The 24,461-nt window shown below is 55.9% G+C and overlaps 1 protein-coding gene across 1 annotated transcript in view; it reads right to left on the bottom strand.

The window, feature by feature from the left end:
- Window positions 1–24,461, bottom strand: part of DNAI1 (dynein axonemal intermediate chain 1) — a 142,126-nt gene that overhangs the window by 97,565 nt on the left and 20,100 nt on the right. Inside the window, exons 5-12 of the mRNA XM_072132714.1 lie at window positions 21,139–21,219; window positions 20,659–20,785; window positions 20,510–20,580; window positions 19,787–19,909; window positions 16,701–16,760; window positions 16,476–16,601; window positions 10,044–10,128; window positions 9,733–9,850 (exon numbers count right to left, since the gene is read on the bottom strand). Of these exons, the coding sequence (XP_071988815.1) occupies window positions 9,733–9,850; window positions 10,044–10,128; window positions 16,476–16,601; window positions 16,701–16,760; window positions 19,787–19,909; window positions 20,510–20,580; window positions 20,659–20,785; window positions 21,139–21,219 (791 nt within the window). The remainder of the gene's footprint in view (window positions 1–9,732; window positions 9,851–10,043; window positions 10,129–16,475; window positions 16,602–16,700; window positions 16,761–19,786; window positions 19,910–20,509; window positions 20,581–20,658; window positions 20,786–21,138; window positions 21,220–24,461) is intronic.

The raw sequence follows: 24,461 nt of genomic DNA, 5'->3' as shown, positions 1-24,461 counted from the left end.
GGCAGTGAGAGAGGGCTGCACACTCAGCTTAGTGTAGTGTCTGCTCAGGTAGCGAGAGGGGGCAGCACACTCAGCTTAGTGTAGTGTCTGTGCAGGTAGTGAGAGGGGGCTGCACACTCAGCTTAGTGTAGTGTCTGTGCAGGTAGTGAGAGGGGGCAGCACACTCAGCTTATTGTAGTGTCTGTGCAGGTAGTGAGAGGGGGCTGCACACTCAGCTTAGTGTAGTGTCTGCTCAGGTAGGGAGAGGGGGCTGCACACTCAGCTTAGTGTAGTGTCTGCTCAGGTAGTGAGAGGAGGCTGTACACTCAGCTTAGTGTAGTGTCTGCTCAGGTAGGGAGAGGGGGCTGCACACTCAGCTTAGTGTAGTGTCTGCTCAGGTAGTGAGAGGGGGCTGCACACTCAGCTTAGTGTAGTGTCTGTGCAGGTAGTGAGAGGGGGCTGCACACTCAGCTTAGTGTAGTGTCTGTGCAGGTAGTGAGAGGGGGCTGCACACTCAGCTTAGTGTAGTGTCTGCTCAGGTAGTGAGAGGGGGCTGCACACTCAGCTTAGTGTAGTGTCTGTGCAGGTAGTGAGAGGGGGCTGCACACTCAGCTTAGTGTAGTGTCTGCTCAGGTAGTGAGAGGGGGCTGCACACTCAGCTTAGTGTAGTGTCTGCTCAGGTAGTGAGAGAGGGCTGCACACTCAGCTTAGTGTAGTGTCTGCACAGGTAGTGAGAGGGGGCTGCACACTCAGCTTAGTGTAGGGTCTGCTCAGGTAGTGAGAGGGGGCTGCACACTCAGCTTAGTGTAGTGTCTGCGCAGGTAGTGAGAGGGGGCTGCACACTCAGCTTAGTGTAGTGTCTGTGCAGGTAGTGAGAGGGGGCTGCACACTCAGCTTAGTGTAGTATCTGTGCAGGTAGTGAGAGGGGGCAGCACACTCAGCTTAGTGTAGTGTCTGTGCAGGTAGTGAGAGGGGGCTGCACACTCAGCTTAGTGTAGTGTCTGTGCAGGTAGTGAGAGGGGGCTGCACACTCAGCTTAGTGTAGTGTCTGTGCAGGTAGTGAGAGGAGGCTGCACACTCAGCTTAGTGTAGTGTCTGTGCAGGTAGTGAGAGGGGGCTGCACACTCAGCTTAGTGTAGTGTCTGTGCAGGTAGTGAGAGGGGGCTGCACACTCAGCTTAGTGTAGTGTCTGTGCAGGTAGTGAGAGGGGGCTGCATACTCAGCTTAGTGTAGTGTCTGCTCAGGTAGTGAGAGGGGGCTGCACACTCAGCTTAGTGTAGTGTCTGCTCAGGTAGTGAGAGGGGGCTGCACACTCAGCTTAGTGTAGTGTCTGTGCAGGTAGTGAGAGGGGGCTGCACACTCAGCTTAGTGTAGTGTCTGTGCAGGTAGTGAGAGACGGCTGCACACTCAGCTTAGTGCAGTGTCTGCTCAGGTAGTGAGAGGGGGCTGCACACTCAGCTTAGTGTAGTGTCTGCTCAGGTAGTGAGAGGGGGCTGCACACTCAGCTTAGTGTAGTGTCTGTGCAGGTAGTGAGAGGAGACTGCACACTCAGCTTAGTGTAGTGTCTGTGCAGGTAGTGAGAGGGGGCTGCACACTCAGCTTAGTGCAGTGTCTGTGCAGGTAGTGAGAGGGGGCTGCACACTCAGCTTAGTGTAGTGTCTGTGCAGGTAGTGAGAGGGGGCTGCACACTCAGCTTAGTGTAGTATCTGTGCAGGTAGTGAGAGGGGGCAGCACACTCAGCTTAGTGTAGTGTCTGTGCAGGTAGTGAGAGGGGGCTGCACACTCAGCTTAGTGTAGTGTCTGTGCAGGTAGTGAGAGGGGGCTGCACACTCAGCTTAGTGTAGTGTCTGTGCAGGTAGTGAGAGGAGGCTGCACACTCAGCTTAGTGTAGTGTCTGTGCAGGTAGTGAGAGGGGGCTGCACACTCAGCTTAGTGTAGTGTCTGTGCAGGTAGTGAGAGGGGGCTGCACACTCAGCTTAGTGTAGTGTCTGTGCAGGTAGTGAGAGGGGGCTGCATACTCAGCTTAGTGTAGTGTCTGCTCAGGTAGTGAGAGGGGGCTGCACACTCAGCTTAGTGTAGTGTCTGCTCAGGTAGTGAGAGGAGGCTGCACACTCAGCTTAGTGTAGTGTCTGCTCAGGTAGTGAGAGGGGGCTGCACACTCAGCTTAGTGCTTGCTCAGGTAGTGAGAGGGGGCAGCACACTCAGCTTAGTGCAGTGTCTGTGCAGGTAGTGAGAGGGGGCTGCACACTCAGCTTAGTGCAGTGTCTGTGCAGGTAGTGAGAGGGGGCTGCACACTCAGCTTAGTGTAGTGTCTGCTCAGGTAGTGAGAGGGGGCTGCACACTCAGCTTAGTGTAGTGTCTGTGCAGGTAGTGAGAGGAGGCTGCACACTCAGCTTAGTGTAGTGTCTGCGCAGGTAGTGAGAGGGGGCTGCACACTCAGCTTAGTGTAGTGTCTGTGCAGGTAGTGAGAGGGGACTGCACACTCAGCTTAGTGTAGTGTCTGTGCAGGTAGTGAGAGGGGGCTGCACACTCAGCTTAGTGTAGTGTCTGTGCAGGTAGTGAGAGGGGGCTGCACACTCAGCTTAGTGTAGTGTCTGCGCAGGTAGTGAGAGGAGGCTGCACACTCAGCTTAGTGTAGTGTCTACTCAGGTAGTGAGAGGAGGCTGCACACTCAGCTTAGTGTAGTGTCTGCTCAGGTAGTGAGAGGGGGCTGCACACTCAGCTTAGTGCTTGCTCAGGTAGTGAGAGGGGGCAGCACACTCAGCTTAGTGCAGTGTCTGTGCAGGTAGTGAGAGGGGGCTGCACACTCAGCTTAGTGCAGTGTCTGTGCAGGTAGTGAGAGGGGGCTGCACACTCAGCTTAGTGTAGTGTCTGCTCAGGTAGTGAGAGGGGGCTGCACACTCAGCTTAGTGTAGTGTCTGTGCAGGTAGTGAGAGGAGGCTGCACACTCAGCTTAGTGTAGTGTCTGCGCAGGTAGTGAGAGGGGGCTGCACACTCAGCTTAGTGTAGTGTCTGTGCAGGTAGTGAGAGGGGACTGCACACTCAGCTTAGTGTAGTGTCTGTGCAGGTAGTGAGAGGGGGCTGCACACTCAGCTTAGTGTAGTGTCTGTGCAGGTAGTGAGAGGGGGCTGCACACTCAGCTTAGTGTAGTGTCTGCGCAGGTAGTGAGAGGAGGCTGCACACTCAGCTTAGTGTAGTGTCTACTCAGGCAGTGAGAGAGGGCTGCACACTCAGCTTAGTGTAGTGTCTGTGCAGGTAGTGAGAGGGGGCTGCACACTCAGCTTAGTGTAGTGTCTGTGCAGGTAGTGAGAGGGGGCTGCACACTCAGCTTAGTGTAGTGTCTGTGCAGGTAGTGAGAGGGGGCAGCACACTCAGCTTAGTGTAGTGTCTGTGCAGGTAGTGAGAGGGGGCTGCACACTCAGCTTAGTGTAGTGTCTGTGCAGGTAGTGAGAGGAGGCTGCACACTCAGCTTAGTGTAGTGTCTGTGCAGGTAGTGAGAGAGGGCTGCACACTCAGCTTAGTGTAGTGTCTGTGCAGGTAGTGAGAGAGGGCTGCACACTCAGCTTAGTGTAGTGTCTGCTCAGGCAGTGAGAGAGGGCTGCACACTCAGCTTAGTGTAGTGTCTGTGCAGGTAGTGAGAGGGGGCTGCACACTCAGCTTAGTGTAGTGTCTACTCAGGCAGTGAGAGAGGGCTGCACACTCAGCTTAGTGTAGTGTCTGTGCAGGTAGTGAGAGGGGGCTGCACACTCAGCTTAGTGTAGTGTCTGTGCAGGTAGTGAGAGGGGGCTGAACACTCAGCTTAGTGTAGTGTCTGCTCAGGCAGTGAGAGAGGGCTGCACACTCAGCTTAGTGTAGTGTCTGCTCAGGTAGCGAGAGGGGGCAGCACACTCAGCTTAGTGTAGTGTCTGTGCAGGTAGTGAGAGGGGGCTGCACACTCAGCTTAGTGTAGTGTCTGTGCAGGTAGTGAGAGGGGGCAGCACACTCAGCTTATTGTAGTGTCTGTGCAGGTAGTGAGAGGGGGCTGCACACTCAGCTTAGTGTAGTGTCTGCTCAGGTAGTGAGAGAGGGCTGCACACTCAGCTTAGTGTAGTGTCTGTGCAGGTAGTGAGAGGGGGCTGCACACTCAGCTTAGTGCAGTGTCTGTGCAGGTAGTGAGAGGGGGCTGCACACTCAGCTTAGTGTAGTGTCTGTGCAGGTAGTGAGAGGAGGCTGCACACTCAGCTTAGTGTAGTGTCTGTGCAGGTAGTGAGAGGGGGCTGCACACTCAGCTTAGTGTAGTGTCTGTGCAGGTAGTGAGAGGGGGCTGCATACTCAGCTTAGTGTAGTGTCTGCTCAGGTAGTGAGAGGGGGCTGCACACTCAGCTTAGTGTAGTGTCTGCTCAGGTAGTGAGAGGGGGCTGCACACTCAGCTTAGTGTAGTGTCTGTGCAGGTAGTGAGAGGAGACTGCACACTCAGCTTAGTGTAGTGTCTGTGCAGGTAGTGAGAGGGGGCTGCACACTCAGCTTAGTGCAGTGTCTGTGCAGGTAGTGAGAGGGGGCTGCACACTCAGCTTAGTGTAGTGTCTGTGCAGGTAGTGAGAGGGGGCTGCACACTCAGCTTAGTGTAGTATCTGTGCAGGTAGTGAGAGGGGGCAGCACACTCAGCTTAGTGTAGTGTCTGTGCAGGTAGTGAGAGGGGGCTGCACACTCAGCTTAGTGTAGTGTCTGTGCAGGTAGTGAGAGGGGGCTGCACACTCAGCTTAGTGTAGTGTCTGTGCAGGTAGTGAGAGGAGGCTGCACACTCAGCTTAGTGTAGTGTCTGTGCAGGTAGTGAGAGGGGGCTGCACACTCAGCTTAGTGTAGTGTCTGTGCAGGTAGTGAGAGGGGGCTGCACACTCAGCTTAGTGTAGTGTCTGTGCAGGTAGTGAGAGGGGGCTGCATACTCAGCTTAGTGTAGTGTCTGCTCAGGTAGTGAGAGGGGGCTGCACACTCAGCTTAGTGTAGTGTCTGCTCAGGTAGTGAGAGGAGGCTGCACACTCAGCTTAGTGTAGTGTCTGCTCAGGTAGTGAGAGGGGGCTGCACACTCAGCTTAGTGCTTGCTCAGGTAGTGAGAGGGGGCAGCACACTCAGCTTAGTGCAGTGTCTGTGCAGGTAGTGAGAGGGGGCTGCACACTCAGCTTAGTGCAGTGTCTGTGCAGGTAGTGAGAGGGGGCTGCACACTCAGCTTAGTGTAGTGTCTGCTCAGGTAGTGAGAGGGGGCTGCACACTCAGCTTAGTGTAGTGTCTGTGCAGGTAGTGAGAGGAGGCTGCACACTCAGCTTAGTGTAGTGTCTGCGCAGGTAGTGAGAGGGGGCTGCACACTCAGCTTAGTGTAGTGTCTGTGCAGGTAGTGAGAGGGGACTGCACACTCAGCTTAGTGTAGTGTCTGTGCAGGTAGTGAGAGGGGGCTGCACACTCAGCTTAGTGTAGTGTCTGTGCAGGTAGTGAGAGGGGGCTGCACACTCAGCTTAGTGTAGTGTCTGCGCAGGTAGTGAGAGGAGGCTGCACACTCAGCTTAGTGTAGTGTCTACTCAGGTAGTGAGAGGAGGCTGCACACTCAGCTTAGTGTAGTGTCTGCTCAGGTAGTGAGAGGGGGCTGCACACTCAGCTTAGTGCTTGCTCAGGTAGTGAGAGGGGGCAGCACACTCAGCTTAGTGCAGTGTCTGTGCAGGTAGTGAGAGGGGGCTGCACACTCAGCTTAGTGCAGTGTCTGTGCAGGTAGTGAGAGGGGGCTGCACACTCAGCTTAGTGTAGTGTCTGCTCAGGTAGTGAGAGGGGGCTGCACACTCAGCTTAGTGTAGTGTCTGTGCAGGTAGTGAGAGGAGGCTGCACACTCAGCTTAGTGTAGTGTCTGCGCAGGTAGTGAGAGGGGGCTGCACACTCAGCTTAGTGTAGTGTCTGTGCAGGTAGTGAGAGGGGACTGCACACTCAGCTTAGTGTAGTGTCTGTGCAGGTAGTGAGAGGGGGCTGCACACTCAGCTTAGTGTAGTGTCTGTGCAGGTAGTGAGAGGGGGCTGCACACTCAGCTTAGTGTAGTGTCTGCGCAGGTAGTGAGAGGAGGCTGCACACTCAGCTTAGTGTAGTGTCTACTCAGGCAGTGAGAGAGGGCTGCACACTCAGCTTAGTGTAGTGTCTGTGCAGGTAGTGAGAGGGGGCTGCACACTCAGCTTAGTGTAGTGTCTGTGCAGGTAGTGAGAGGGGGCTGCACACTCAGCTTAGTGTAGTGTCTGTGCAGGTAGTGAGAGGGGGCAGCACACTCAGCTTAGTGTAGTGTCTGTGCAGGTAGTGAGAGGGGGCTGCACACTCAGCTTAGTGTAGTGTCTGTGCAGGTAGTGAGAGGAGGCTGCACACTCAGCTTAGTGTAGTGTCTGTGCAGGTAGTGAGAGAGGGCTGCACACTCAGCTTAGTGTAGTGTCTGTGCAGGTAGTGAGAGAGGGCTGCACACTCAGCTTAGTGTAGTGTCTGCTCAGGCAGTGAGAGAGGGCTGCACACTCAGCTTAGTGTAGTGTCTGTGCAGGTAGTGAGAGGGGGCTGCACACTCAGCTTAGTGTAGTGTCTACTCAGGCAGTGAGAGAGGGCTGCACACTCAGCTTAGTGTAGTGTCTGTGCAGGTAGTGAGAGGGGGCTGCACACTCAGCTTAGTGTAGTGTCTGTGCAGGTAGTGAGAGGGGGCTGAACACTCAGCTTAGTGTAGTGTCTGCTCAGGCAGTGAGAGAGGGCTGCACACTCAGCTTAGTGTAGTGTCTGCTCAGGTAGCGAGAGGGGGCAGCACACTCAGCTTAGTGTAGTGTCTGTGCAGGTAGTGAGAGGGGGCTGCACACTCAGCTTAGTGTAGTGTCTGTGCAGGTAGTGAGAGGGGGCAGCACACTCAGCTTATTGTAGTGTCTGTGCAGGTAGTGAGAGGGGGCTGCACACTCAGCTTAGTGTAGTGTCTGCTCAGGTAGTGAGAGAGGGCTGCACACTCAGCTTAGTGTAGTGTCTGTGCAGGTAGTGAGAGGGGGCTGCACACTCAGCTTAGTGCAGTGTCTGTGCAGGTAGTGAGAGGGGGCTGCACACTCAGCTTAGTGTAGTGTCTGTGCAGGTAGTGAGAGGAGGCTGCACACTCAGCTTAGTGTAGTGTCTGTGCAGGTAGTGAGAGGGGGCTGCACACTCAGCTTAGTGTAGTGTCTGTGCAGGTAGTGAGAGGGGGCTGCATACTCAGCTTAGTGTAGTGTCTGCTCAGGTAGTGAGAGGGGGCTGCACACTCAGCTTAGTGTAGTGTCTGTGCAGGTAGTGAGAGGGGGCTGCACACTCAGCTTAGTGTAGTGTCTGTGCAGGTAGTGAGAGACGGCTGCACACTCAGCTTAGTGCAGTGTCTGCTCAGGTAGTGAGAGGGGGCTGCACACTCAGCTTAGTGTAGTGTCTGCTCAGGTAGTGAGAGGGGGCTGCACACTCAGCTTAGTGTAGTGTCTGTGCAGGTAGTGAGAGGAGACTGCACACTCAGCTTAGTGTAGTGTCTGTCCAGGTAGTGAGAGGGGGCTGCACACTCAGCTTAGTGCAGTGTCTGTGCAGGTAGTGAGAGGGGGCTGCACACTCAGCTTAGTGTAGTGTCTGTGCAGGTAGTGAGAGGGGGCTGCACACTCAGCTTAGTGTAGTATCTGTGCAGGTAGTGAGAGGGGGCAGCACACTCAGCTTAGTGTAGTGTCTGTGCAGGTAGTGAGAGGGGGCTGCACACTCAGCTTAGTGTAGTGTCTGTGCAGGTAGTGAGAGGGGGCTGCACACTCAGCTTAGTGTAGTGTCTGTGCAGGTAGTGAGAGGAGGCTGCACACTCAGCTTAGTGTAGTGTCTGTGCAGGTAGTGAGAGGGGGCTGCACACTCAGCTTAGTGTAGTGTCTGTGCAGGTAGTGAGAGGGGGCTGCATACTCAGCTTAGTGTAGTGTCTGCTCAGGTAGTGAGAGGGGGCTGCACACTCAGCTTAGTGTAGTGTCTGCTCAGGTAGTGAGAGGGGGCTGCACACTCAGCTTAGTGTAGTGTCTGTGCAGGTAGTGAGAGGGGGCTGCACACTCAGCTTAGTGTAGTGTCTGTGCAGGTAGTGAGAGACGGCTGCACACTCAGCTTAGTGCAGTGTCTGCTCAGGTAGTGAGAGGGGGCTGCACACTCAGCTTAGTGTAGTGTCTGCTCAGGTAGTGAGAGGGGGCTGCACACTCAGCTTAGTGTAGTGTCTGTGCAGGTAGTGAGAGGAGGCTGCACACTCAGCTTAGTGTAGTGTCTGTGCAGGTAGTGAGAGGGGGCTGCACACTCAGCTTAGTGCAGTGTCTGTGCAGGTAGTGAGAGGGGGCTGCACACTCAGCTTAGTGTAGTGTCTGTGCAGGTAGTGAGAGGGGGCTGCACACTCAGCTTAGTGTAGTGTCTGTGCAGGTAGTGAGAGGGGGCTGCACACTCAGCTTAGTGCAGTGTCTGTGCAGGTAGTGAGAGGGGGCTGCACACTCAGCTTAGTGTAGTGTCTGTGCAGGTAGTGAGAGGGGGCTGCACACTCAGCTTAGTGTAGTGTCTGTGCAGGTAGTGAGAGGGGGCTGCACACTCAGCTTAGTGTAGTGTCTGTGCAGGTAGTGAGAGGGGGCTGCACACTCAGCTTAGTGCAGTGTCTGTGCAGGTAGTGAGAGGGGGCTGCACACTCAGCTTAGTGTAGTGTCTGCTCAGGTAGTGAGAGGGGGCTGCACACTCAGCTTAGTGTAGTGTCTGTGCAGGTAGTGAGAGGGGGCTGCACACTCAGCTTAGTGTAGTGTCTGCTCAGGTAGTGAGAGGGGGCTGCACACTCAGCTTAGTGTAGTGTCTGTGCAGGTAGTGAGAGGGGGCTGCACACTCAGCTTAGTGTAGTGTCTGTGCAGGTAGTGAGAGGGGGCTGCACACTCAGCTTAGTGTAGTGTCTGTGCAGGTAGTGAGAGAGGGCAGCACACTCAGCTTAGTGTAGTGTCTGTGCAGGTAGTGAGAGGGGGCTGCACACTCAGCTTAGTGTAGTGTCTGCTCAGGTAGTGAGAGGGGGCTGCACACTCAGCTTAGTGTAGTGTCTGTGCAGGTAGTGAGAGAGGGCAGCACACTCAGCTTAGTGTAGTGTCTGTGCAGGTAGTGAGAGAGGGCAGCACACTCAGCTTAGTGCTTGCTCAGGTAGTGAGAGGGGGCAGCACACTCAGCTTAGTGTAGTGTCTGTGCAGGTAGTGAGAGGGGGCTGCACACTCAGCTTAGTGTAGTGTCTGTGCAGGTAGTGAGAGGGGGCTGCACACTCAGCTTAGTGCAGTGTCTGTGCAGGTAGTGAGAGGGGGCTGCACACTCAGCTTAGTGTAGTGTCTGCTCAGGTAGTGAGAGGGGGCTGCACACTCAGCTTAGTGTAGTGTCTGCTCAGGTAGTGAGAGGGGGCTGCACACTCAGCTTAGTGTAGTGTCTGCTAAGGTAGTGAGAGGGGGCTGCACACTCAGCTTAGTGCTTGCTCAGGTAGTGAGAGGGGGCTGCACACTCAGCTTAGTGCTTGCTCAGGTAGTGAGAGGGGGCTGCACACTCAGCTTAGTGCTTGCTCAGGTAGTGAGAGGGGGCTGCACACTCAGCTTAGTGCTTGCTCAGGTAGTGAGAGGGGGCTGCACACTCAGCTTAGTGCTTGCTCAGGTCAGCCCCTGATAGACACGAGAGATGCTGAGCTCATTCTGGGAGCACACTCCCTGCAGCGCCGCTCCTCAGTTGGCTGAGTGTAGCTCCTGTACTCACCAGCAGAGGGCGGTCACCGCCAGGCGTTTTGCCTTCTCATACTGGAACTTCCAGAGGGGCAGCAGCGTCCCCTCCTGCTCCCGAAACTCATCGGCCACATCCTCAAAGTACTTGAAGTCTATGGAGAGAAGAGACGAGGTTACATCTCCTCCCAGCTCTGCAGATAGAACAGGACTGGACCTGTAGTGGTCAGGACTATGGCACACGTGGCCGGGCGTGGGACGTGGCCGTGGCTTCTATATTACATCTTTGTGAAGAAGCAGGTGACAGATTTCAGGATGGCAGAGCTGAAATCCTCTGCGCTGCTGTACCTTGTGCCACGTCATCGTAGGTGTTCTGGTTCACCATCCGCTCCAGGATTTTGCTGGGTTTCTCCACCTTGGTGATGTCGTCGCTCTGTGACAGATGACATTGGGGGATCAGTGGCTACAGGGGGGTCTGTGACAGATGACATTGGGGATCAGTGGCTACAGGGGGGTCTGTGACAGATGACATTGGGGGATCAGTGGCTACAGGGGGGTCTGTGACAGATGACATTGGGGATCAGTGGCTACAGGGGGGTCTGTGACAGATGACATTGGGGGATCAGTGGCTACAGGGGGGTCTGTGACAGATGACATTGGGGGATCAGTGGCTACAGGGGGGTCTGTGACAGATGACATTGGGGGATCAGTGGCTACAGGGGGGTCTGTGACAGATGACATTGGGGGATCAGTGGCTACAGGGGGGTCTGTGACAGATGACATTGGGGGATCAGTGGCTACAGGGGGGTCTGTGACAGATGACATTGGGGGATCAGTGGCTACAGGGGGGTCTGTGACAGATGACATTGGGGGATCAGTGGCTACAGGGGGGGTCTGTGACAGATGACATTGGTGGATCAGTGGCTACACGGGGGTCTGTGACAGATGACATTGGGGGATCAGTGGCTACAGGGGGGTCTGTGACAGATGACATTGGGGGATCAGTGGCTACAGGGGGGTCTGTGACAGATGACATTGGGGGATCAGTGGCTACAGGGGGGGGTCTGTGACAGATGACATTGGGGGATCAGTGGCTACAGGGGGGTCTGTGACAGATGACATTGGGGGATCAGTGGCTACAGGGGGGTCTGTGACAGATGACATTGGGGGATCAGTGGCTAAAGGGGGGTCTGTGACAGATGACATTGGGGGATCAGTGGCTACAGGGGGGTCTGTGACAGATGACATTGGGGGATCAGTGGCTACAGGGGGGGGTCTGTGACAGATGACATTGGGGGATCAGTGGCTACAGGGGGGGGTCTGTGACAGATGACATTGGGGGATCAGTGGCTACAGGGGGGGGTCTGTGACAGATGACATTGGGGGATCAGTGGCTACAGGGGGGTCTGTGACAGATGACATTGGGGGATCAGTGGCTACAGGGGGGTCTGTGACAGATGACATTGGGGGATGAGTGGCTACAGGGGGGTCTGTGACAGATGACATTGGGGGATCAGTGGCTACAGGGGGGTCTGTGACAGATGACATTGGGGGATCAGTGGCTACAGGGGGGTCTGTGACAGATGACATTGGGGGATCAGTGGCTACAGGGGGTCTGTGACAGATGACATTGGGGGATCAGTGGCTACAGGGGGGTCTGTGACAGATGACATTGGGGGATCAGTGGCTATAGGGGGGTCTGTGACAGATGACATTGGGGGATCAGTGGCTACAGGGGGGTCTGTGACAGATGACATTGGGGGATCAGTGGCTACAGGGGGTCTGTGACAGATGACATTGGGGGATCAGTGGCTACAGGGGGGTCTGTGACAGATGACATTGGGGGATCAGTGGCTACAGGGGGTCTGTGACAGATGACATTGGGGGATCAGTGGCTATAGGGGGGTCTGTGACAGATGACATTGGGGGATCAGTGGCTACAGGGGGGTCTGTGACAGATGACATTGGGGGATCAGTGGCTACAGGGGGGTCTGTGACAGATGACATTGGGGGATCAGTGGCTACAGGGGGTCTGTGACAGATGACATTGGGGGATCAGTGGCTACAGGGGGGTCTGTGACAGATGACATTGGGGGATCAGTGACTATAGGGGGGTCTGTGACAGATGACATTGGGGGATCAGTGGCTATAGGGGGGTCTGTGACAGATGACATTGGGGGATCAGTGGCTACAGGGGGTCTGTGACAGATGACATTGGGGGATCAGTGGCTACAGAGGGGTCTGTGACAGATGACATTGGGGGATCAGTGGCTACAGGGGGGTCTGTGACAGATGACATTGGGGGATCATGGCTACAGGGGGGTCTGTGACAGATGACATTGGGGGATCAGTGGCTACAGGGGGGTCTGTGACAGATGACATTGGGGGATCAGTGGCTACAGGGGGTCTGTGACAGATGACATTGGGGGATCAGTGGCTACAGGGGGTCTGTGACAGATGACATTGGGGGATCAGTGGCTACAGGGGGGTCTGTGACAGATGACATTGGGGGATCAGTGGCTACAGGGGGTCTGTGACAGATGACATTGGGGGATCAGTGGCTACAGGGGGGTCTGTGACAGATGACATTGGGGGATCAGTGGCTACAGGGGGTCTGTGACAGATGACATTGGGGGATCAGTGGCTACAGGGGGTCTGTGACAGATGACATTGGGGGATCAGTGGCTACAGGGGGTCTGTGACAGATGACATTGGGGGATCAGTGGCTACAGGGGGGTCTGTGACAGATGACATTGGGGGATCAGTGGCTACAGGGGGGTCTGTGACAGATGACATTGGGGGATCAGTGGCTACAGGGGGGTCTGTGACAGACGACATTGGGGGATCAGTGGCTACAGGGGGGTCTGTGACAGATAACATTGGGGGATCAGTGGCTACAGGGGGGTCTGTGACAGATGACATTGGGGGATCAGTGGCTACAGGGGGTCTGTGACAGATGACATTGGGGGATCAGTGGCTATAGAGGGGTCTGTGACAGATAACATTGGGGGATCAGTGGCTACAGGGGGGTCTGTGACAGATGACATTGGGGGATCAGTGGCTACAGGGGGGTCTGTGACAGATGACATTGGGGGATCAGTGGCTACAGGGGGGTCTGTGACAGATGACATTGGGGGATCAGTGGCTACAGGGGGGTCTGTGACAGATGACATTGGGGGATCAGTGGCTACAGGGGGTCTGTGACAGATGACATTGGGGGATCAGTGGCTACAGGGGGTCTGTGACAGATGACATTGGGGGATCAGTGGCTACAGGGGGGTCTGTGACAGATGACATTGGGGGATCAGTGGCTACAGGGGGGTCTGTGACAGATGACATTGGGGGATCAGTGGCTACAGGGGGTCTGTGACAGATGACATTGGGGGATCAGTGGCTACAGAGGGGTCTGTGATAGATGACATTGGGGGATCAGTGGCTACAGGGGGGTCTGTGACAGATGACATTGGGGGATCAGTGGCTACAGGGGGCTCTGTGACAGATGACATTGGGGGATCAGTGGCTACAGGGGGTCTGTGACAGATGACATTGGGGGATCAGTGGCTACAGGGGGTCTGTGACAGATGACATTGGGGGATCAGTGGCTACAGGGGGGTCTGTGACAGATGACATTGGGGGATCAGTGGCTACAGGGGGGTCTGTGACAGATGACATTGGGGGATCAGTGGCTACAGGGGGGTCTGTGACAGATGACATTGGGGGATCAGTGGCTACAGGGGGGTCTGTGACAGATGACATTGGGGGATCAGTGGCTACAGGGGGGTCTGTGACAGATGACATTGGGGGATCAGTGGTTATAGGGGGTCTGTGACAGATGACATTGGGGGATCAGTGGCTACAGGGGGTCTGTGACAGATGACATTGGGGGATCAGTGGCTATAGGGGGGGTCTGTGACAGATGACATTGGGGGATCAGTGGCTACAGGGGCTCTGTGACAGATGACATTGGGGGATCAGTGGCTACAGGGGGGTCTGTGACAGATGACATTGGGGGATCAGTGGCTACAGGGGGGTCTGTGACAGATAACATTGGGGGATCAGTGGCTACAGGGGGTCTGTGACAGATGACATTGGGGGATCAGTGGCTACAGGGGGGTCTGTGACAGATGACATTGGGGGATCAGTGGCTACAGGGGGGTCTGTGACAGAGGACATTGGGGGATCAGTGGCTATAGGGGGTCTGTGACAGATGACATTGGGGGATCAGTGGCTACAGGGGGGTCTGTGACAGATGACATTGGGGGATCAGTGGCTACAGGGGGGGTCTGTGACAGATGACATTGGGGGATCAGTGGCTACAGGGGGTCTGTGACAGATGACATTGGGGGATCAGTGGCTACAGGGGGGTCTGTGACAGACGACATTGGGGGATCAGTGGCTACAGGGGGGTCTGTGACAGACGACATTGGGGGATCAGTGGCTACAGGGGGTCTGTGACAGACGACATTGGGGGATCAGTGGCTACAGGGGGGTCTGTGACAGACGACATTGGGGGATCAGTGGCTACAGGGGGTCTGTGACAGATGACATTGGGGGATCAGTGGCTACAGGGGGGTCTGTGACAGATGACATTGGGGGATCAGTGGCTATAGGGGGGTCTGTGACAGATGACATTGGGGGATCAGTGGCTACAGGGGGGTCTGTGACAGATGACATTGGGGGATCAGTGGCTAAAGGGGGGTTTGTGACAGATGACATTGGGGGATCAGTGGCTTCAGGGGGGGTCTGTGACAGATGACATTGGGGGATCAGTGGCTACAGGGGGGTCTGTGACAGATGACATTGGGGGATCAGTGGCTAAAGGGGGGTTTGTGACAGATGACATTGGGGGATCAGTGGCTACAGGGGGGGTCTGTGACAGATGACATTGGGGGATCAGTGGCTACAGGGGGGTCTGTGACAGATGACATTGGGGGATCAGTGGCTACAGGGGGTCTGTGACAGATGACATTGGGGATCAGTGGCTACAGGGGGGTCTGTGACAGATGACATTGGGGATCAGTGGCTACAGGGGGGTCTGTGACAGATGACATTGGGGGATCAGTGGCTACAGGGGGTCTGTGACAGATGACATTGGGGGATCAGTGGCTACAGGGGGGTCTGTGACAGATGACATTGGGGGATCAGTGGCTACAGAGGGGTCTGTGACAGATGACATTGGGGGATCAGTGGCTACAGGGGGTCTGTGACAGATGACATTGGGGGATCAGTGGCTACAGGGGGTCTGTGACAGATGACATTGGGGGATCAGTGGCTACAGGGGGTCTGTGACAGATGACATTGGGGGATCAGTGGCTACAGGGGGGTCTGTGACAGATGACATTGGGGGATCAGTGGCTACAGGGGGGTCTGTGACAGATGACATTGGGGGATCAGTGGCTACAGGGGGGTCTGTGACAGATGACATTGGGGGATCAGTGGCTACAGGGGGGTCTGTGACAGATGACATTGGGGGATCAGTGGCTATAGGGGGGTCTGTGACAGATGACATTGGGGGGGATCAGTGGCTACAGGGGGGTCTGTGACAGATGACATTGGGGGATCAGTGGCTACAGGGGGTCTGTGACAGATGACATTGGGGGATCAGTGGCTGTAGGGGGGTCTGTGACAGATGACATTGGGGGATCAGTGGCTACAGGGGCTCTGTGACAGATGACATTGGGGGATCAGTGGCTACAGGGGGGTCTGTGACAGATGACATTTGGGGATCAGTGGCTACAGGGGGTCTGTGACAGATGACATTGGGGGATCAGTGGCTACAGGGGGGTCTGTGACAGATGACATTGGGGGATCAGTGGCTACAGGGGGGTCTGTGACAGATGACATTGGGGGATCAGTGGCTATAGGGGGGTCTGTGACAGATGACATTGGGGGATGAGTGGCTACAGGGGGGTCTGTGACAGATGACATTGGGGGATCAGTGGCTACAGGGGGGTCTGTGACAGATGACATTGGGGGATCATGGCTACAGGGGGGTCTGTGACAGATGACATTGGGGGATCAGTGGCTACAGGGGGGTCTGTGACAGACGACATTGGGGGATCAGTGGCTACAGGGGGGTCTGTGACAGACGACATTGGGGGATCAGTGGCTACAGGGGGTCTGTGACAGATGACATTGGGGGATCAGTGGCTACAGGGGGGTCTGTGACAGATGACATTGGGGGATCAGTGGCTACAGGGGGTCTGTGACAGATGACATTGGGGGATCAGTGGCTACAGGGGGGTCTGTGACAGATGACATTGGGGGATCATGGCTACAGGGGGGTCTGTGACAGATGACATTGGGGGATCAGTGGCTGTAGGGGGGTCTGTGACAGATGACATTGGGGGATCAGTGGCTACAGGGGGTCTGTGACAGATGACATTGGGGGATCAGTGGCTACAGGGGGGTCTGTGACAGATGACATTGGGGGATCAGTGGCTACAGGGGGGTCTGTGACAGATGACATTGGGGGATCATGGCTACAGGGGGGTCTGTGACAGATGACATTGGGGGATCAGTGGCTACAGGGGGGTCTGTGACAGATGACATTGGGGGATCAGTGGCTACAGGGGGTCTGTGACAGATGACATTGGGGGATCAGTGGCTACAGGGGGGTCTGTGACAGACGACATTGGGGGATCAGTGGCTACAGGGGGTCTGTGACAGATGACATTGGGGGATCAGTGGCTACAGGGGGTCTGTGACAGATGACATTGGGGGATCAGTGGCTACAGGGGGGTCTGTGACGTCTCCGCTAGGGCCGTGGGGGCTCCTCACCTGGGACTCTGAGGTGGGCACCTTCCTCCTGGACTGGATCTCCTCCTCCTTCTTGGGCGTCTTCTGCTTCTCCTTCAGCTTCTCCTGCTTCAGTAGCTCCTCGATGTAAGCGTCGTAGATCTCCCACTGCAGGATAGATGGTGACACGGGGGTGACACAGGGGTGACACGGGGGTGACACGGGTGCCCTGGCACCATGTATACAGGAGCTCAGCGGTTACAGTACCTGGTTGGCGGTGCTGGAGAAGGTGGCCCGCGGAGGAGGTTCTGTCTGCGACGCTCGTTCCTGGAGCAGAACATCTAAGTTATCCCTCACCCAGCTGTATGGTGACCCCCCCCCAGGACCCAGCTGTATGGTGACCCCCCCCCAGGACCCAGCTGTATGGTGACCCCCCCCCAGGACCCAGCTGTATGGTGACCCCCCCCCCAGGACCCAGCTGTATGGTGACCCCCCCCCAGGACCCAGCTGTATGGTGACCCCCCCAGGACTCAGCTGTATGGTGACCCCCCCAGGACCCAGCTGTATGGTGACCCCCCCCAGGACCCAGCTGTATGGTGACCCCCCCAGAACCCAGCTGTATGGTGACCCCCAGGACCCAGCTGTATGGTGACCCCCCCCAGGACCCAGCTGTATGGTGACCCCCAGGACCCAGCTGTATGGTGACCCCCCCCCAGGACCCAGCTGTATGGTGACCCCCCCCCCAGGACCCAGCTGTATGGTGACCCCCCAGGACCCAGCTGTATGGTGACCCCCCAGGACCCAGCTGTATGGTGACCCCCAGGACCCAGCTGTATGGTGACCCCCCAGGACCCAGCTGTATGGTGACCCCCCCCAGGACCCAGCTGTAGGTGACCCCCCAGGACCCAGCTGTATGGTGACCCCTAGGACCCAGCTGTATGGTGACCCCCAGGACCCAGCTGTATGGTGACCTAACCCAGGACCCAGCTGTATGGTGACCCCCAGGACCCAGCTGTATGGTGACCCCCCAGGACCCAGCTGTATGGTGACCCCCCAGGACCCAGCTGTATGGTGACCCCCAGGACCCAGCTGTATGGTGACCCCCAGGACCCAGCTGTATGGTGACCCCCCCCCCCCCACGACCCAGCTGTATGGTGACCCCCCAGGACCCAGCTGTATGGTGACCCCCCAGGACCCAGCTGTATGGTGACCCCCCAGGACCCAGCTGTATGGTGACCCCCAGGACCCAGCTGTATGGTGACCCCCCAGGACCCAGCTGTATGGTGACCCCCCCCAGGACCCAGCTGTATGGTGACCCCCCAGGACCCAGCTGTATGGTGACCCCTAGGACCCAGCTGTATGGTGACCCCCAGGACCCAGCTGTATGGTGACCCCCAGGACTCAGCTGTATGGTGACCGCCAGGACCCAGCTGTATGGTGACCCCCCCCAGGACCCAGCTGTATGGTGACCCCCCCCCAGGACCCAGCTGTATGGTGACCCCCCCCCAGGACCCAGCTGTATGGTGACCCCCCCCCAGGACCCAGCTGTATGGTGACCCCCCCCCCAGGACCCAGCTGTATGGTGACCCCCCCCCAGGACCCAGCTGTATGGTGACCCCCCCAGGACCCAGCTGTATGGTGACCCCCCCAGGACCCAGCTGTATGGTGACCCCCCAGGACCCAGCTGTATGGTGACCCCCAGGACCCAGCTGTATGGTGACCCCCCAGGACCCAGCTGTATGGTGACCCCCAGGACCCAGCTGTATGGTGACCCCCAGGACCCAGCTGTATGGTGACCCCCCCCCCCCAGGACCCAGCTGTATGGTGACCCCCCCAGGACCCAGCTGTATGGTGACCCCCCCCCCCCCCAGGACCCAGCTGTATGGTGACCCCCCCAGGACCCAGCTGTATGGTGACCCCCCAGGACCCAGCTGTATGGTGACCCCCAGGACCCAGCTGTATGGTGACCCCCCCCCCCCCCAGGACCCAGCTGTATGGTGACCCCCCCAGGACCCAGCTGTATGGTGACCCCCAGGACCCAGCTGTATGGTGACCCCCAGGACCCAGCTGTATGGTGACCCCCCCAGGACCCAGCTGTATGGTGACCCCCAGGACCCAGCTGTATGGTGACCCCCAGGACCCAGCTGTATGGTGACCCCCAGGACCCAGCTGTATGGTGACCCCCCCAGGACCCAGCTGTATGGTGACCCCCCAGGACCCAGCTGTATGGTGACCCCCAGGACCCAGCTGTATGGTGACCCCCAGGACCCAGCTGTATGGTGACCCCCCCCCCCCCCCAGGACCCAGCTGTATGGTGACCCCCCCAGGACCCAGCTGTATGGTGACCCCCCCCCCCCCCAGGACCCAGCTGTATGGTGACCCCCCCAGGACCCAGCTGTATGGTGACCCCCCAGGACCCAGCTGTATGGTGACCCCCAGGACCCAGCTGTATGGTGACCCCCCCCCCCCCAGGACCCAGCTGTATGGTGACCCCCCCAGGACCCAGCTGTATGGTGACCCCCCAGGACCCAGCTGTATGGTGACCCCCCAGGACCCAGCTGTATGGTGACCCCCCCAGGACCCAGCTGTATGGTGACCCCCCCCCAGAACCCAGCTGTATGGTGACCCCCCCCCAGGACCCAGCTGTATGGTGACCCCCCCCCAGGACCCAGCTGTATGGTGACCCCCCCCAGGACCCAGCTGTATGGTGACCCCCCCCCAGGACCCAGCTGTATGGTGACCCCCCAGGACCCAGCTGTATGGTGACCCCCCCCCAGGACCCAGCTGTATGGTGACCCCCCCCCAGGACCCAGCTGTATGGTGACCCCCCAGGACCCAGCTGTATGGTGACCCCCCAGGACCCAGCTGTATGGTGACCCCCAGGACCCAGCTGTATGGTGACCCCCAGGACCCAGCTGTATGGTGACCCCCAGGACCCAGCTGTATGGTGACCCCCAGGACCCAGCTGTATGGTGACCCCCCAGGACCCAGCTGTATGGTGACCCCCAGGACCCAGCTGTATGGTGACCCCCAGGACCCAGCTGTATGGTGACCCCCAGGACCCAGCTGTATGGTGACCCCCCCAGGACCCAGCTGTATGGTGACCCCCAGGACCCAGCTGTATGGTGACCCCCCCCCCCAGGACCCAGCTGTATGGTGACCCCCCCAGGACCCAGCTGTATGGTGACCCCCCAGGACCCAGCTGTATGGTGACCCCCCAGGACCCAGCTGTATGGTGACCCCCCAGGACCCAGCTGTATGGTGACCCCCCAGGACCCAGCTGTATGGTGACCCCCCCAGGACACATCTGTATGGTGACCCCCCCCAGCAGACATGGAATAAGGGGCACTTACCCTCAGGGGGTTGTTGTAGGTCTGTGACGCTCTCTCGCTGTAGTTGAACTGATTGGTTAATTTTCGCTCCTTTCTGCTTTTGGAGAGAAGTTCTTCATTCTCAGCTCCATCATCTCCAGCGCCCTGCAGTCACCACATACACATGATATATACTGGGGAGTGTGCCAAGAGGTTCTGCAGCAGCTGAGGTGTGTATGATGAGGTTCTGCAGCAGCTGTGGTGTGTATGATGAGGTTCTGCAGCAGCTGAGGTGTGTATGATGAGGTTCTGCAGCAGCTGAGGTGTGTATGATGAGGTTCTGCAGCAGCTGAGGTGTGTATTATGATGAGGTTCTGCAGCAGCTGAGGTGTGTATCATGAGGTTCTGCAGCAGCTGTAGTGTGTATGGTGAGGTTCTGCAGCAGCTGAGGTGTGTATGATGAGGTTCTGCAGCAGCTGTGGTGTGTATGATGAGGTTCTGCAGCAGCTGAGGTGTGTATGATGAGGTTCTGCAGCAGCTGAGGTGTGTATGATGAGGTTCTGCAGCAGCTGTTGTGTGTATGATGAGGTTCTGCAGCAGCTGAGGTGTGTATGATGAGGTTCTGCAGCAGCTGTGGTGTGTATGATGAGGTTCTGCAGCAGCTGTGGTGTGTATGATGAGGTTCTGCAGCAGCTGTGGTGTGTATGATGAGGTTCTGCAGCAGCTGCATTAGATGTGTATTGTTCTGCTACGTCTATACGTTACCACAGACTCGGCTCTCCCGTCTTTGTCGGTCTCTCGGTCGCCGGTGTCGCTGGGGTCACTAGGCAGCGGCTCTGCGCAGGGGAGGATGGAATCTATGAGTTATCGGCACGGGATCCCCCCAGACACGGCGGAGCCCCCCTTTATCTCACCATCAATGACTCCCAGCCTAGCCCTCTGCCTCCGCGCCTCATCAGAGTCTTTGTGCAGCATGTTCCCATCCAAGGAGAAGTGTACGGCCAGCTGGTCCACGATGCTGATTGGCCTGTACGCCCGATCCTGCACAGAGCGAGGGGGGATACGCTATATACACACGAGGAAAGACCACCCTCCGCCACAATGGAAAAGCCATGTATAACCCCCTTATTGCTTACATAGGAATGTAGAGGTGCTGATACATTAATGTGGATTATATGATCAGCGGCCAGTGTGACCACCTCTAGAACAGCAGAAGTTCTAGCCGCTTCCTGATCTGCAGCATTCAGGAGTAAGTGTTACCACACTGCCAGGAGAAGAGGCATCCGCCATGATCTAATGACCAACTATAGGACCACGGAGTGAGGAGGGGCACGTGGTGGTCACATGTCACTGCTACTAATCAGGGGGCCGGACTATCAGACCTCGTTACTCACTTTGAAGCTGTAGCGGACGATGTTCTGCGGGGCGTGTGGGTTATTGGCAGTCAGGATGCGGGTGAACTCCTCCTTCAGCTCCTGGAAATATAAAGATACGGAGAAAACAATAATATTTATATATATATATATCGCCATCACATTCCGCAGCGCTGTACAAATCATGGAGGACGTATACACATATATACAGGGTACAGACAGTCATATGGAGGGAGGGCCCTGATCACAAGAGCTTACAGTCTATGAGGATGAGGGGAGGACACAAGAGCTTACAGTCTATGAGGATGAGGGGGTGACACAAGAGCTTACAGTCTATGAGGATGAGGGGGACACAAGAGCTTACAGTCTATGAGGATGAGGGGGACACAAGAGCTTACAGTCTATGAGGATGAGGGGAGACACAAGAGCTTACAGTCTATGAGGATGAGGGGAGACACAAGAGCTTACAGTCTATGAGGATGAGGGGGTGACACAGGAGCTTACAGTCTATGAGGATGAGGGGAGACACAAGAGCTTACAGTCTATGAGGATGAGGGGGGACACAAGAGCTTACAGTCTATGAGGATGAGGAGGTGACACAAGAGCTTACAGTCTATGAGGATGAGGGATGACACAAGAGCTTACAGTCTATGAGGATGAGGGGGGGGACACAAGAGCTTACAGTCTATGAGGATGAGGGGAGGACACAAGAGCTTACAGTCTATGAGGATGAGGAGGTGACACAAGAGCTTACAGTCTATGAGGATGAGGGGAAGACACAAGAGCTTACAGTCTATGAGGATGAGGGGGACACAAGAGCTTACAGTCTATGAGGATGAGGGGGTGACACAAGAGCTTACAGTCTATGAGGATGAGGGGGTGACACAAGAGCTTACAGTCTATGAGGATGAGGGGAAGACACAAGAGCTTACAGTCTATGAGGATGAGGGGGTGACACAAGAGCTTACAGTCTATGAGGATGAGGGGGTGACTCAAGAGCTTACAGTCTATGAGGATGAGGGGGGTGACACAAGAGCTTACAGTCTATGAGGATGAGGGGGTGACACAAGAGCTTACAGTCTATGAGGATGAGGGGGTGACACAAGAGCTTACAGTCTATGAGGATGAGGGGGACACAAGAGCTTACAGTCTATGAGGATGAGGGGAGGACACAAGAGCTTACAGTCTATGAGGATGAGGGGAGGACACAAGAGCTTACAGTCTATGAGGATGAGGGGGACACAAGAGCTTACAGTCTATGAGGATGAGGGGTGACACAAGAGCTTACAGTCTATGAGGATGAGGAGGTGACACAAGAGCTTACAGTCTATGAGGATGAGGGGAGGACACAAGAGCTTACAGTCTATGAGGATGAGGGGGTGACACAAGAGCTTACAGTCTATGAGGATGAGGGGGTGACACAAGAGCTTACAGTCTGAGGATGAGGGGGACACAAGAGCTTACAGTCTATGAGGATGAGGGGGTGACACAAGAGCTTACAGTCTATGAGGATGAGGGGGTGACACAAGAGCTTATAGTCTATGAGGATGAGGGGGTGACACAAGAGCTTATAGTCTATGAGGATGAGGGGGTGACACAAGAGCTTACAGTCTATGAGGATGAGGGGGTGACACAAGAGCTTACAGTCTATGAGGATGAGGGGGACACAAGAGCTTACAGTCTATGAGGATGAGGGATGACACAAGAGCTTACAGTCTATGAGGATGAGGAGGTGACACAAGAGCTTACAGTCTATGAGGATGAGGGGGACACAAGAGCTTACAGTCTATGAGGATGAGGGATGACACAAGAGCTTACAGTCTATGAGGATGAGGGGGGGACACAAGAGCTTACAGTCTATGAGGATGAGGGGGTGACACAAGAGCTTACAGTCTATGAGGATGAGGGATGACACAAGAGCTTACAGTCTATGAGGATGAGGGATGACACAAGAGCTTACAGTCTATGAGGATGAGGGGGTGACACAAGAGCTTACAGTCTGTGAGGATGAGGGGGACACAAGAGCTTACAGTCTATGAGGATGAGGGGGTGACACAAGAGCTTACAGTCTATGAGGATGAGGGGGTGACACAAGAGCTTACAGTCTATGAGGATGAGGGGGACACAAGAGCTTACAGTCTATGAGGATGAGGGATGACACAAGAGCTTACAGTCTATGAGGATGAGAGGAGGACACAAGAGCTTACAGTCTATGAGGATGAGGGGGACACAAGAGCTTACAGTCTATGAGGATGAGGGGGACACAAGAGCTTACAGTCTATGAGGATGAGGGGGACACAAGAGCTTACAGTCTATGAGGATGAGGGATGACACAAGAGCTTACAGTCTATGAGGATGAGAGGAGGATACAAGAGCTTACAGTCTATGAGGATGAGGGGGTGACACAAGAGCTTACAGTCTATGAGGATGAGGGAGTGACACAAGAGCTTACAGTCTATGAGGATGAGGGGGTGACACAAGAGCTTACAGTCTATGAGGATGAGGGGGTGACACAAGAGCTTACAGTCTATGAGGATGAGGAGGTGACACAAGAGCTTACAGTCTATGAGGATGAGGGATGACACAAGAGTTTACAGTCTATGAGGATGAGGAGGTGACACAAGAGCTTACAGTCTATGAGGATGAGGGGGGACACAAGAGCTTACAGTCTATGAGGATGAGGGGGGACACAAGAGCTTACAGTCTATGAGGATGAGGGATGACACAAGAGCTTACAGTCTATGAGGATGAGGGGGACACAAGAGCTTACAGTCTATGAGGATGAGGAGGTGACACAAGAGCTTACAGTCTATGAGGATGAGGGATGACACAAGAGCTTACAGTCTATGAGGATGAGGGATGACACAAGAGCTTACAGTCTATGAGGATGAGGGGGACACAAGAGCTTACAGTCTATGAGGATGAGGAGGTGACACAAGAGCTTACAGTCTATGAGGATGAGGGGGGACACAAGAGCTTACAGTCTATGAGGATGAGGGGGGACACAAGAGCTTACAGTCTATGAGGATGAGGGGTGACACAAGAGCTTACAGTCTATGAGGATGAGGGGGGGACACAAGAGCTTACAGTCTATGAGGATGAGGGGGTGACACAAGAGCTTACAGTCTATGAGGATGAGGGATGACACAAGAGCTTACAGTCTATGAGGATGAGGGATGACACAAGAGCTTACAGTCTATGAGGATGAGGGGGTGACACAAGAGCTTACAGTCTATGAGGATGAGGGATGACACAAGAGCTTACAGTCTATGAGGATGAGGAGGTGACACAAGAGCTTACAGTCTATGAGGATGAGGGGGACACAAGAGCTTACAGTCTATGAG

The sequence above is a fragment of the Engystomops pustulosus genome, chromosome 1 (genome assembly GCF_040894005.1).
Source record: "Engystomops pustulosus chromosome 1, aEngPut4.maternal, whole genome shotgun sequence".
Classification (NCBI taxonomy): Eukaryota; Metazoa; Chordata; class Amphibia; order Anura; family Leptodactylidae; genus Engystomops; species Engystomops pustulosus.
This window is presented reverse-complemented; position numbering and strand designations above follow the sequence as displayed.